Source organism: Siphateles boraxobius, unplaced genomic scaffold, assembly GCF_051911475.1.
Source record: "Siphateles boraxobius isolate OS27281-9 unplaced genomic scaffold, OSU_SipBor_1 13, whole genome shotgun sequence".
Classification (NCBI taxonomy): Eukaryota; Metazoa; Chordata; class Actinopteri; order Cypriniformes; family Leuciscidae; genus Siphateles; species Siphateles boraxobius.
The window spans coordinates 8,775,001-8,787,493 of record NW_027508733.1 but is presented as its reverse complement, the minus strand read 5'-3'; the positions used below and the strand labels follow the sequence as shown (position 1 = coordinate 8,787,493).

At 34.8% G+C, this 12,493-nt stretch overlaps 2 protein-coding genes across 2 annotated transcripts in view; both read left to right on the top strand.

Annotated features, from left to right (window-relative positions):
• Positions 1–3,057: 3,057 nt before the first annotated feature.
• LOC143735264 (uncharacterized) overlaps positions 3,058–12,493 on the top strand; it is a 71,773-nt gene continuing 62,337 nt past the window's right edge. Inside the window, exon 1 of the mRNA XM_077225382.1 lies at positions 3,058–3,214. Within this exon, the coding sequence (XP_077081497.1) occupies positions 3,127–3,214 (88 nt within the window). The 5' untranslated portion in view covers positions 3,058–3,126. The remainder of the gene's footprint in view (positions 3,215–12,493) is intronic.
• Positions 9,032–12,493, top strand: part of LOC143736319 (uncharacterized) — a 9,995-nt gene continuing 6,533 nt past the window's right edge. The window contains exons 1-4 of the mRNA XM_077227060.1: positions 9,032–9,038; positions 10,377–10,706; positions 10,917–11,258; positions 11,552–11,679. Of these exons, the coding sequence (XP_077083175.1) occupies positions 9,032–9,038; positions 10,377–10,706; positions 10,917–11,258; positions 11,552–11,679 (807 nt within the window). The remainder of the gene's footprint in view (positions 9,039–10,376; positions 10,707–10,916; positions 11,259–11,551; positions 11,680–12,493) is intronic.

Sequence of the window (12,493 nt, the reverse complement as noted above, 5' to 3'; positions counted from 1 at the left end):
ATGAGATTCAAGATAAATAAAAATGGGTCTTCGAAAATACATTAACATCACATTAATCCATTCACAGCTGCTGAAGCCACATAGTCACCTATGATACAGAAAACAGTTTTGATATTGTGTTGGAAAATAATGATTCATTATCACAGCTAAACTGGTTTCTTGCTCTTCCCTGTACGTCTCTATCGTGTTCGTGTTCTTCTTCCTCATCTAAACAGTTTGTTCAGTTGTGCCCTACAGTACAAATGATGAACAGAAGATGTGATCACTGATGTGGTGTAGCTTTTTCTCAGAGGAAGAAGTCTCAACATCTCATCGTCAGGTGTTCTCCAGTCCTGGTCTGAAAGTAAAACAAACTATTCAAATTAAGTAGTTTAATGGACAGTCAGGTCAGCTTCTGTTGTTTGTTATTTAAAGCAGTGATGGGCTACTCTGGCCCTCAGCGTCCACTGTCCTGTAGATTTAGCTCCAACCTCAAACCCTCCTGCCTAATGATCTTCACAACGGAAGTGAATCAATCAATCAATCAAAACTTACTTTAGCTGGACAATGAATTTATTCTAGAGCTGCTGTAAAGCCAAAACAATCTCTGTTACTTTAATTTCCAATAATCACTGTAAAGCTGCTTTGAAACAATCCATACTGTTAAAAGCGCTATATAAATGAAGGTGACTTGACTATATGGGGATGATTAGGAGGAGGATGAAGGAGGCCAATGGGCAAATTTGGCAAGGATGCCGGGGTTACACCCCTATAACTCTTTTTTCGAAGTACATCCTGTGGTTTTTTAATGAACACAGAGAGTCAGGACCTCGGTTTAACGTCTCATCCGAAGGACGGTGCTTGTTACGGTATATTGTCCCCATAACTACTGGGGTGTTAGGACCCACACAGACCACTGGGTGAGCCGTACCCACTGCTGTTCTCACTAACACCTCTTCCAGCAGCAACCTGGTTTTCCCAGGAGGTTTCCCATCCTGTTACTGACCAGGCTCAACCCTGCTTAGCTACAGTGGGCAACAGGGTGATATGGCTGCTTTGGCCCTTTGTTAAAAAACAAAACTCCATGCATTTTGCAGAATAACATTGTTTTGTTTGTGCTTGTGCTCTGCGTGACTGTGAAACTGTAAAAACATTTAGACCACTTAACTTATTGATTGCTATCAGGATGTGAAGAGAGTTTCGTCCAGCATAAAAAAAAAAGGTTTGGAACAAGGGATATAGGAGCCAATGAAATAAAGTTGAGTTTTATTGTATTTTCTTTACTTTTTTCCACTAAATTAGATACTTGAAAAAAATTGTTAGTTTTTTGCTTAAGTTGCTTATTGAAAAGTAAAACCTTAAAAAGATTTCTATTCACTGATGATTATATGTGTTCCCTTATTGCTAGACTATTGTTGTCTTCACTTGCAATTCCTTATGCTTCTTTCTTAAAGCACATTTATCAGCATATCTCATCAGATCTGTTTCTTCTGAGTTCAGTGCAAAAGTATCCAAAGCATGGAATGAAATCATTGAGTATTGTTATTGTTCTTGTTTGCATATGCTTGAGCACATCTGATAAAGTGGTCAGTGACAACCCTGAATGTATTGTTACAGTCCTGACTAGCTTCTGTTTCCTCGTTTGTGTTTTCCTGTTGCCCAGGGGCATTTGTCTTGTTTGTGGTTGATGTGGACGATGAACCGACTGATAAAAAGTTCCTTCTTCCCCAGTGTGGTTGTCGAATGAGGCATTTCCAACAGCAGGAGTTTTTGAGTATTAATTTGTTATATCGTCATTTTTTTCTGTTTTGATGTTGTTTGCTCGATTAATTTCTGCATTACCTTAATAAAATTTACTTTTTGATTAATTTAATTTGCGTGTGGCCTCCCCGTTTGTTACATTCCCTGAGTCAGGTGGTTTTATAAAGGTAATCAATACTCAGTTATCTTTATTCCTCTCCAAGTGAAGATAGAAACGAGTTAGAATAGAATTATATAGATAGAAAAGTAGTTTTAATGCTTCTCATTGGAGTACTATCATGGGATACATGCTTTTTTCTTTGGTTAACAGGACCATCTGACCATAAACAACCTCTCTCTCATTTACATTTTTATTAATTTTTAATTTTATTTAGTTAGTGTGTTTCCATCATGGAATAAAAAAAAATAATAAAGGTAAGTCACCTCACAAGTCTGATATTTTCTTGCATTTTATTTCACACAATTCTGACTTTATAAGTCACAACTGATATGTTTAAGCTAGTAATTGCAAGGGAAAAACAAAAACAAATTGGGAGATAAAGAGTAAAAAAAAAACATTTCTATAGCCATGACATTCATACAGAATCATATTGCAGTCAGTTATAATGCTTATTGTGTAATTTGATCATTACACTTACATGAAAATTACATTCACATGACACACTGGCCATTAATACATTTATTAAAAAATCAGATTTGACAACAAATAAATAAACGTTTAAAATATTACAGTATTTTACAAAAAAATATGAAATAAAATACATTATAACAAATATTAATAAAATACCAACAACATAAATTGTGCATATTTGCACTTTATTAAACATTTCTTGCTTTTAAACCCGCCAGTTTTTCTTAATTTTCAACTTCTACATATTTTCCTATTTAGCAATGTTCAGATAGACATTTCAATTTCAACGTCTTTTTATTTGTAATTGCTGATAAAGATTTTCTAATCTTTAAGCTTCAGATTGGTGTTAAGGAAAACTACTTGTAAGTGAAACTATCCTGACAGCTGAATGGGGAGTAGGCATGTGAACATCGATGCTGCAGTATCGATATATCGATACTCACAAGCTACTTACTTGGTATCGATATACCTCTACAAAAATATCGATATTAAAATTATATTCATAATTTCTACATCGTAAAGTGTTTTTGGTACTTCGTTTAATGTTTGTGCTAAATAGAAAACACCCCTCCCTGACATATTTAGCTGGCCCGTGAGAGAAGCGAGCGACGTGCCCTGCCCACACCTACACGACATGGCATGAACACGACACGCATCAGACAGTTGCACACTTCCGCATAGACCGGCACTATGGCAGAAAGAAAGCGAAGCGTGTTGTTACTTTTACAATTACGCCCTTAAAGCAGCCCACTTTTATGAATCAGAATAGTCATTCAATTTATGTGGAGAAAATGTTGCTTCTAGTTAATTTGCTCTCGGTGATCTTGATTTCAGCCAACCACGGTAAGACAAGATTTGTTACAATCTCTTTTCCGGTGTTAGGGATCAACTGGGGATCATGGGAACGCGCGTGCACGCAGATAGTTTTACCAGCAGATCATGTAAAACTTCGACAGATTCATGGCCTATTTCACGGATCACCTATTAAAAACGATTATTTCACCAGTTATATACACTGGTATGCGAATAAAGCGCGCTGTTTTTGCAGTGGATGCTATATTCCTGCGTATTTGACGCGATTTCAAAGAAGTTTAACATACTTCAGTGTCAAGCTCAGAAACCACGCCTATGTTAACATGGGACAATCGGTTTCATTGGATGAACAGACTTGCCAGCGCACGTGTAAGAATTTTCTTCTCAACATCATATTTTCTTGAGTGTGTTGTCATGAGTTCTAATCACAAATAACAACAGATGCAGATCTAGGCTACCTAAAATAAACATAAATTGCAAAGTCATTTCCATTTGTTCAACATGTTGCATTTATTGATCTGCATATAGGCTATAGCCTAATTTTATAATGGATCTATTATTTTTTATATAAAAACACTTAACGGCTTATTTGACTCTGCTGATTATATTAAGATCTCTATACAACCAGCTCTGACGCCTCCGTATAATTTTCCCTGGACATAATATAAAGCAGCTATGCTTATAGGGTCATGAAGTTAATTAGCTCATAAACTTGTAACATTTCCAACAGATAATAAAAATAAGAAAAATCATTTTGACTCTTCTTCTTTAAGAACAATTCTGTATGTAATACTGCATCTTATTAGAATCATATAGCCTAATCACTTAAATTAAGTGAATTTTATAAATGCTTGTATGGTAATATTGTATTGTAGGCTACATTATGCTCAGTAGGAGCATGAACCCACTGAGCAATGTGACGTCCAGGGCCGGACTGGGACACAATTTCAGGCCGGGAAATCCTATAACCATCCAGGCCATCCTATGCATCCAAATAAAATTTAGAAACATGGACAGCCCTGATTTACCCCCCTAAATTACATTTATTTCACAGTATGACCATAACATAAAAACATAAACAACCAACCTAGAAGTAAAGCAGTCCTAATATCAAAATGGTCTGCACATAAAGTTACAAGCATTTACTCTAGAAGTCCAAAGCTGTTTCTACCTCTCTACTTCACACTCATAAATGTATATAAACTGCAGAAGAGAGGTTAAAAAAAATGTTAGCTGAAATTATTGATTGTAAGACTTTTTAATAAAAATAAATGTATGTAAATGTAAATACATTTCATAAAATTATTAATAAAAATAATTTGTATTACCTTATTAAATGTATGCATCATCTTTCATGTCAAATTCTTACATTTGATCAATAAATTCAGTTATAATAATAAGACACTATAGGGCTGTTACCCATCAAATTAAATAATTTGCACTGCAAAATTACAACTGCAATAAATAATCTTATGAGATTGATGTTTTAAATCAATGTTTGAATATACAAATAAAAAAATGCAATACTTAAACATTAAACTAAACCGCCAATAGGTGGCGGCAAGTGACAGTCTTAATTAGTGAGTCATTCATACAAAAGATTCGTTCAAAACGCTGAATCATTCAGTAACAAAACACGCGCTGCTGTTGCTTTCTTTTGGAACTATTTTCGTTGGTGAAATAGAACAAAAACAGTTAATATTGTTTGTGTCTAAAATGTAAGTAACTTAATAATAAATATTTATAATAAATATAAATAACAAAAGCTGTGTTATGTTAAACTAAATCATATGTTATAAATAAAAAAACAACAACAATTAGAATTTTTACCTCAGTACATTTCTTCTGTGAGTGTTCTGTGTGCTGTTTCACTCATTTGTTTTGATTTCTCCACGAATGTAGACGATAGTAATAGGGGCGCTACCGTTTACATTTGCTAGCAGTTCAATACTAAGTTAACGAAGAAAAAAAGTACAGTATTTACAGATGAAACTGACCTGCACTTGAAGCCCTGAGCAGGTCAGTAATTTTGCTGCTTCTTCTTGGAGTGCTTTCTTTTTCTTTGTCCTTTACCTCTCTGCTCCACCTGGCCGTTTTCTCTCCATCCTCCTATATGGGGAGGCTGCAGACCTGGAGCCGGCAGATATACGCCCCTGACAGTTTTACGCCACTGACAGTTTTACGCCCCTGTTGTTCCTGATGCGTCCAGTAGGGGAATATACTTGAAAATAACATAATTAAATCGACTCTTACACATGAATAACCCGTCCATAGACATTTTTTTGTTTGTTTTTTGTTCATTTAAATATAAACGTTACAGTTTAGATCTGCACGGATTAAAATGTCTTTAGCTATTCAGTTGGGCTTCACTTTCTTCACTCAGCCTACAGAAGACTATGTGTTTTTGTGAATTGAAATTTTAAAAATACACAGTTGGATCAACTATGTTATGAAAAGTATATGACCTACTGCAGTTATAGGCCTATTCCCCATAGGTTTTTATATGGAAGACTGAGTGAAATATGTTGTTGTGAATTTATAGTTACATTCAGATATTAACCAAATTTAGCCCATTAGACATACAGTACCGTGTAATCATATGGATCCTTGATTAGCTGTAGTACCATTCTCTATTGTTCGTTATGTTTTGTACAGCTACAAAACAGTATCCTACACGGCATTTTATGAAGACAAACACAATTTATCCCTTTTCTAAAATTCCAAGGGCCATTTAAAAGAAAGACACAATACTGTTGTTCACAATTTTTTTTATTGACACCATTTATGAATTATGAGGACTCCCCTATGGTTTACCCCTCTTCTTTAACTATTTTTTAAAAGGACATCCATGGTGATTTTATCGTTTGTGTGTGTGTGTGTGTGTGTGTGTGTGTGTGTGTGTGTGTGTGTGTGTGTGTGTGTGTGTGTGTGTGTGTGTGTGTGTGTGTGTGTGTGTGTGTGGATTGCATCAATTTGCTCCTGATCTTCAAAGTACAGCGGCACAAGCACTTATTGATGGAACAATAGTGGAAAAAAGTGTCAAGCTACTTTGATTTCTTTTGGCCACCAATGATGGACTGTGCAGAGAAAATTGAAAACGACATTAAAACCATGTCCATGTATGTCTCTGTAAGTTGTTTATTTTGTAAGTCATAAAAAAATAATGAGTGTTTATAAGTTTAGAGATAGATTTTCATTTTCTTATAGCTAAAGCAAACACACCTTTATGAGATGCAAGTTAAAAAGAATTTGGTAAAGACAGAGTATGATAAAACCCACATTAAGTGCACATACCCTATATTTTAGTCCCGACCAGTAAGCTATTTTAAAAAATGATGTTGGAAATAATCAAAATATTTGAGTGAGTGTGCAGTTCAACTCTTTAATTAGAGAGAGATTTACATACATGTATACATGCCAATTATAAATGTGTCTTTTGTGTGTTCACATCATAGACTGTAAAAAAACAAGTTCAGATATTTCCAATATCTACTGTAATGTTGCCCCTGAAACCATGTGGAGTATGTTTTAATGTAAGGAGTAAACAGGGTCTTACCAGAAGAGGCCATCTCACACAAGCTAAAGACAGGCAACAAAAGAAAATTAAAAAGAAAATGCATTTTAAAGTGAGAGAAGACTAGGGGCAGCTAAACCTACACGTGGTTAGCTAAGTTTAAGCCAGATAGAACATAAACCTGACCGTCAAGAACTTTTTATCTCTCGAAATAAATTATAGACCCATCCATTGATATAGAAATGAATTGATAGGCTACCTATAATTGTTTATAAATAATAAATGTTGCATCATTGCTAAACAACAATAACTTTAGCAGATTATTTAACACACAAATGACAGAATCTATAATTTTATGTCAGATTTTCATTCTAACGATAAAAATCTTGATTATACGGTATTATTACTTTGTCTTCTGGGCAAGATTCATCCTTATAAAGACAGAACCATTCAATGATCCTGATTTAAGAATATTCTCCTCTGATATAAAGTCCCTTTTTTCTTCTTTTAAGAAAATGTCAAAACCTTTAAACTCAAAGGTTTCTAAAATAAATAATATCATTGAGTCTGATGTAAAGCACCTTTAATTTTTTATATTGACAAATGTAAAGTTGTATTGATTTGTGTAGCCTCAATCTCTTTTGATGTCACCCTTGTTATTTTTTTTTCTCTTTCTCACTGTTAATGTCTTGTATCCTTTCATTTGCAATACAAAATAAATAAATGTATTAATTAAAAAACAAAAGAAGATTATTTACTAACATAACTCAATTCGTGTCGCTGTACAGCCTCCCCCTAATAAGCGCATCAGGAACAACAGGGGCGTAAAACTGCCAGGGGCGTATATCTGCCGGCTCCAGGTCTGCAGCCTCCCCTTACTCCCATCCTCAGGTGCTACTCGTATTTTTTGTCGTAAAGTCGAATCGTAGCCTTGCCAGTCAAGACTAACAGATTCATGATTTTATTTTTTATTATTTATTATTAATATGAATAATATTTTTATTAAATGACGAATTTGAAAATGATCACTGGTAAAGCTAGTAATATAAAATAATAATAATAAAAAGCAGGCCAAATTAGTCGCCAGGCCACCGGGAATTCTCCCGGTGCTCCCGTTGGCCAGTCCGGGCCAGGTGACGTCTTTTCTATGTCATTTTTGGACGTCCGATTTGGGTCCACTGAAGGGGTTGTTTTGTAACGCCAGGCAACGTCTTTATTCAACGTCTATTGCACGTCTAATGTTGACGTCCGTGGGACCAAATGTGGTCGTTTGTGGACGTCTTTACAACATAAAATTAGACTAATTTTAGACGTCGTTTCTATACAACTTCTATAACTGTAGTCCCATGTTTCAAAAGGGTGGAGGACATGTTTTCTGTACCATGTATTTACATTTACGCATTTGGCAGATGCTTTTATCCACAGTGACTTAAACTGCATTACACATTTACATTCCTATCAGTTCTTGCTTTCCCTGGGAATTGAACCCATGATCTTGGCATTGTAAGCACCAACTCTCTACTGTTTGAGCTACAGCATTACACCTTACTATGTGTCTCTGCTGAGACGATCAAATTGAGTTTTTGGAAAATTATCTTAGATAATTATAAATAATCTGTATTCATATGTATTAATCATGTTGATAACAACAATTTTGATATTTGTAAATAAAAAAATATTGAATGTTGTGTATCTAATGTCTTTTTTGGACATGTAGAGAACACTTTGCCTTCAGTGATTAAAGTCCTGTGAAAAACAGATTTTATTACTGAAATAAGCAGAATATATGATATAGTGATGATGATGAATTATTACAAACATATACTGATATTCTCTATGGCTAATATTCACATAGGCCTACATCATTAACCTCTTTCTTAATCATTTGTCACCTCACATGAATACCACGACCCTCTCTAAAACAATAGGAAATGCTTTATTGTTTACTTTTTTGTTGACCTCTTTAACAAAATAAATATGACACAATGATCTATTAGTTTTATAAATAAAATGTAATGAGTGTGGGCCTCTTTTTATGTAATATAAATTTTAATTATGCCATTTCTTTTCATTTGACTGGTACCATGATTCTCATATATTCTCTTAACTTGTTATTCATCACATCATGTGGTTTCATTGTTGTCGTCTGCTAACCGTTAGGAACAGATGAAAAGGTCTATAAATTACTGTCATTATTGTAACTGGTGTCATTGTTGTTAGGACATATTACTACAGCAAATTGATACAAATCAAAAACTTTGCAGGATAACCAATATCCTGATAGCTGCTCAAGAAAGGAACACTATATAAAGAGAAGATGTGAAATTTTCACAATGAAGGGTATGTGTTAAATTGGTCTTACTATAAAAAGGTATTACAACTGTGACATTTATTTACTAATATAACATAATTACATTAGATGGAGAGCAGCATAGGTATGAATGCCAAACTGGCCAATGGGAAAGAAACATTTATACATTGCAAAACAAGTAACTGTTCTTCATTAACATGTAACTTATTCTATAGTTTGTTCTTCCTTCCTGTGATTGAATGTTCAGAATGTGGAAGGTTGTACTGTGTGGTCAGACCTTCACAGTTGGCAAATACAGCTGTCCTGCATGCATGTACATTTGCCTATTTTTTTTCTTCTGTTGTTCTTGCTTTCATACCTGTTAGCTAATCAATATGTTTTTTGAACATTCCCCTAAATAAATGCTGTGGGTAATTCACTGGATCCATAAACTACGGCTTATCAATTTTCACCTCTATTTAGGAACATTTATGGAGTGTACTGTATGCTTGATGCTTTAACTCATTACTCAGCAACATTAAAATAAATAAATAATAAATAAATAAATGTTTGACATGTCCCTTTAACCCCAGTATTGCTGCTCAATTTAAATTAAGCCACAAATTGGCATCATAACAATAATCTGTGAATATACACGCACTGCAAAGACTGTAAATAGCATAATTTATTTAATCTACTTGTCATCATACAAATTTCATTGAAACGAATGTAACAAAATAATGTGGGCGTGGTCTGTGCTTCTCGCGAAATTAAAAATCAGTTTCAGTGGCGTTAAAATGGGAACTTTGTAAACGACTTCGTATTAAAACCAGCACACAGATATAAGAAAATAAAATACAGGAGTGTCAGGGCTCTGTCACAAAACCAAGAACAAACTACACCGAAGTGAAACAACCCTGACAAACATGGTATGATACTGTTAGTAAATATTATTTTACATCAGTGCATTAACTGATCAAAGCTTGAATGTAATGTGAGTGAGCTTCTGCCAAATTAATAAAATGTACCCTAAACATGTTATTTACGGGGAGAACTAAAAATATTTTGAAGAAAGGGTCTGTATTGTGACTCGTGAGTATTAATTGTAGCATAATTAAAATAGCGTAGTTTTCTGAAATATTTGTATGGGTACTATTTATCTAATATACAGTATGAGTCTATGAAAATGTGTATTGGGTGTGTGTATAAGATCGTCCGTGATACTCATGTATGTTTGTCTGATGAGTGAAAGTGTGAATCGATGTTTTTTCTGCTGTTTGTTTCCATTACGAATTCAGACATATTTCTCTGCTCAGAATCTGTATGATCCATTAGAAAATAATAGTTGCATAGTTTTGTTTTTCTTATGTTAACTGTTTCTTCTCCAGGTGTGTCTGGAGTTGGATCAGATGAAGTGTTTGTAATGGAGGGAGATTCAGTCACTCTAAACACTGGTGTTCAAGTAAACCGACAAGTAGATATTAGATGGTATTATAATGGCATTCGCATCGCTCAAATCAATGGAGATCTTAATAAGCTCTGTACAGATGTTCAGTGTAATGAAGGCACTGAGAGATTCAGAGACAGACTGAAGCTGGATCATCAGACTGGATCTCTGACCATCACAAACATCACAGACACAGATGCTGGAGAATATAAACTGAGGATCTTCAGCAGCAGCAGGAACAGTGAAAAGATCTTCAGTGTTAATGTCCAAGGTAAGTCATTTAATAATGTTTAAATGCAGATTATATATTTTTAAAGCACATTGTTAATTTGTGTTTATAGCACAGACCAAAATGTTTCTTTTCAGATCGAGAGTCAAGAAAGGGCTTATGCAAAGTCTTGTTCACAGTTCTCTCATGTTGTGTAGTTTTTGTTTGTTTTCAGCAAAAGATCCTCCAGCATCTGTTTGGTTTGTGTTTCAGGTGTTTCTGCTGCTGAAATAGATGAAGTGAAGAGAAACAAGGGACAATCTGTTACTTTTGATCCTCCTGTAGCAAGAAAACCAAATGATGTGATGACGTGGTATTTTAATGACATTCACATCTCTCAAATCACTGGAAATCTCAGTGATATCTGTACAGATGTTCAGTGTAATGAAGATACTGAGAGATTCAGAGACAGACTGAAGCTGGATCATCAGACTGGATCTCTGATCATCACAAACACCAGAAACACAGACTCTGGAGAATATAAACTACAGATCATCATCAACAACAGCAGCTTCAGCATCACTAGAGTGAAGAGATTCAATCTTACTGTCATTGGTGAGTATATCACTTAATCATTCAATGCATTTTCCTTTGAGGAATAAAACAAAAAACAGTTCAATATTTTTTAAATAAACTCAATGTTGAGTTGTTGACTTTTTTGAGCTTTGCCAAATAACACTTTGACTAATGTTATTAACTTGAGAACTTGAAAAATGCATAATATTAGTTTTCCAGTGAACACTGCTGTTTCCTGTTGGTACAGCTGATGATCAATATAGAAGGGTCTAAAGTAAAAATATTAAGTTCTGGATGGATTATCATTCACAATAATGTCTGTTTCTCTGTAGATGTTCCAGATTCAGGTCTGTCTTCAGGAGCTGTAGCAGGAATAGTTGTTGTTCTGCTGGTTTCTGCAGTTGCTGCTGCTGTGATTTACTATCGTCGCAGACAGAGCCATGCACCAGTACCACAGAGTGTAAGTATATCGGCTGATTTATCAAGATATATGAGATTTAATGTGCAAAAACAAAGTTTTTTTTTCTGGATGTTATCTTTTTTGCTCTTTACATTTATTTTTTTATTTTTAACAGTACAGAAGCAGATATTCACCGGGGAAACAGTCAAAACAATCAAAAACACCAATAACTCCCAAATTAACATTTTGTACAGTTTGTGTTTGTGTAACTGAAACATCAGTCCTTCTCATCACTGTAACTGTCAAGTTTTGGGTTTTGTTTCTTGTTCTTGTCATTGTCATGTTTGTCTAGTTAATGTGATTCCCGGTTTGTCATGTGATCCTGCCGTGTGTCTTGGTCAGCTCTAACCGTTGCACTATGGTGGTTGTTCCGTTCCCGAGTTTTGTTTCTGTTTCTGAGTCTTAGTCTGAGTTTGTATTTGTGAAGTTTTGAGTTTATTTAATAAAAGACTGCTGTACTTGGATCCTGCTTCCTCTGCTTCAACCAAACGTAACAGTAACCTTCTGTGATTCTGTATTTTCTTACAGGACAATAACCCATCACCTAATCCCAATGACATTCCTTTGGAGGACATGGAACATCATTAAATCAGACTCAGGCCGAGGCTCCCAATAAAACAATGGACACTGAAGAGAATTATGAAATGATGGAAAGAACAGGATCAGCTGAAACACTCATCGCTCACAGAGTAATTGTGTCACGATTTCAAGATTTCAGCACTCGGCACCAATACCAGTAACAATTTCACCTTTTACATACCAATTTAACGAGTTCACCTTTACATATAATTATATAGAGTAAAGGTTTATGTGT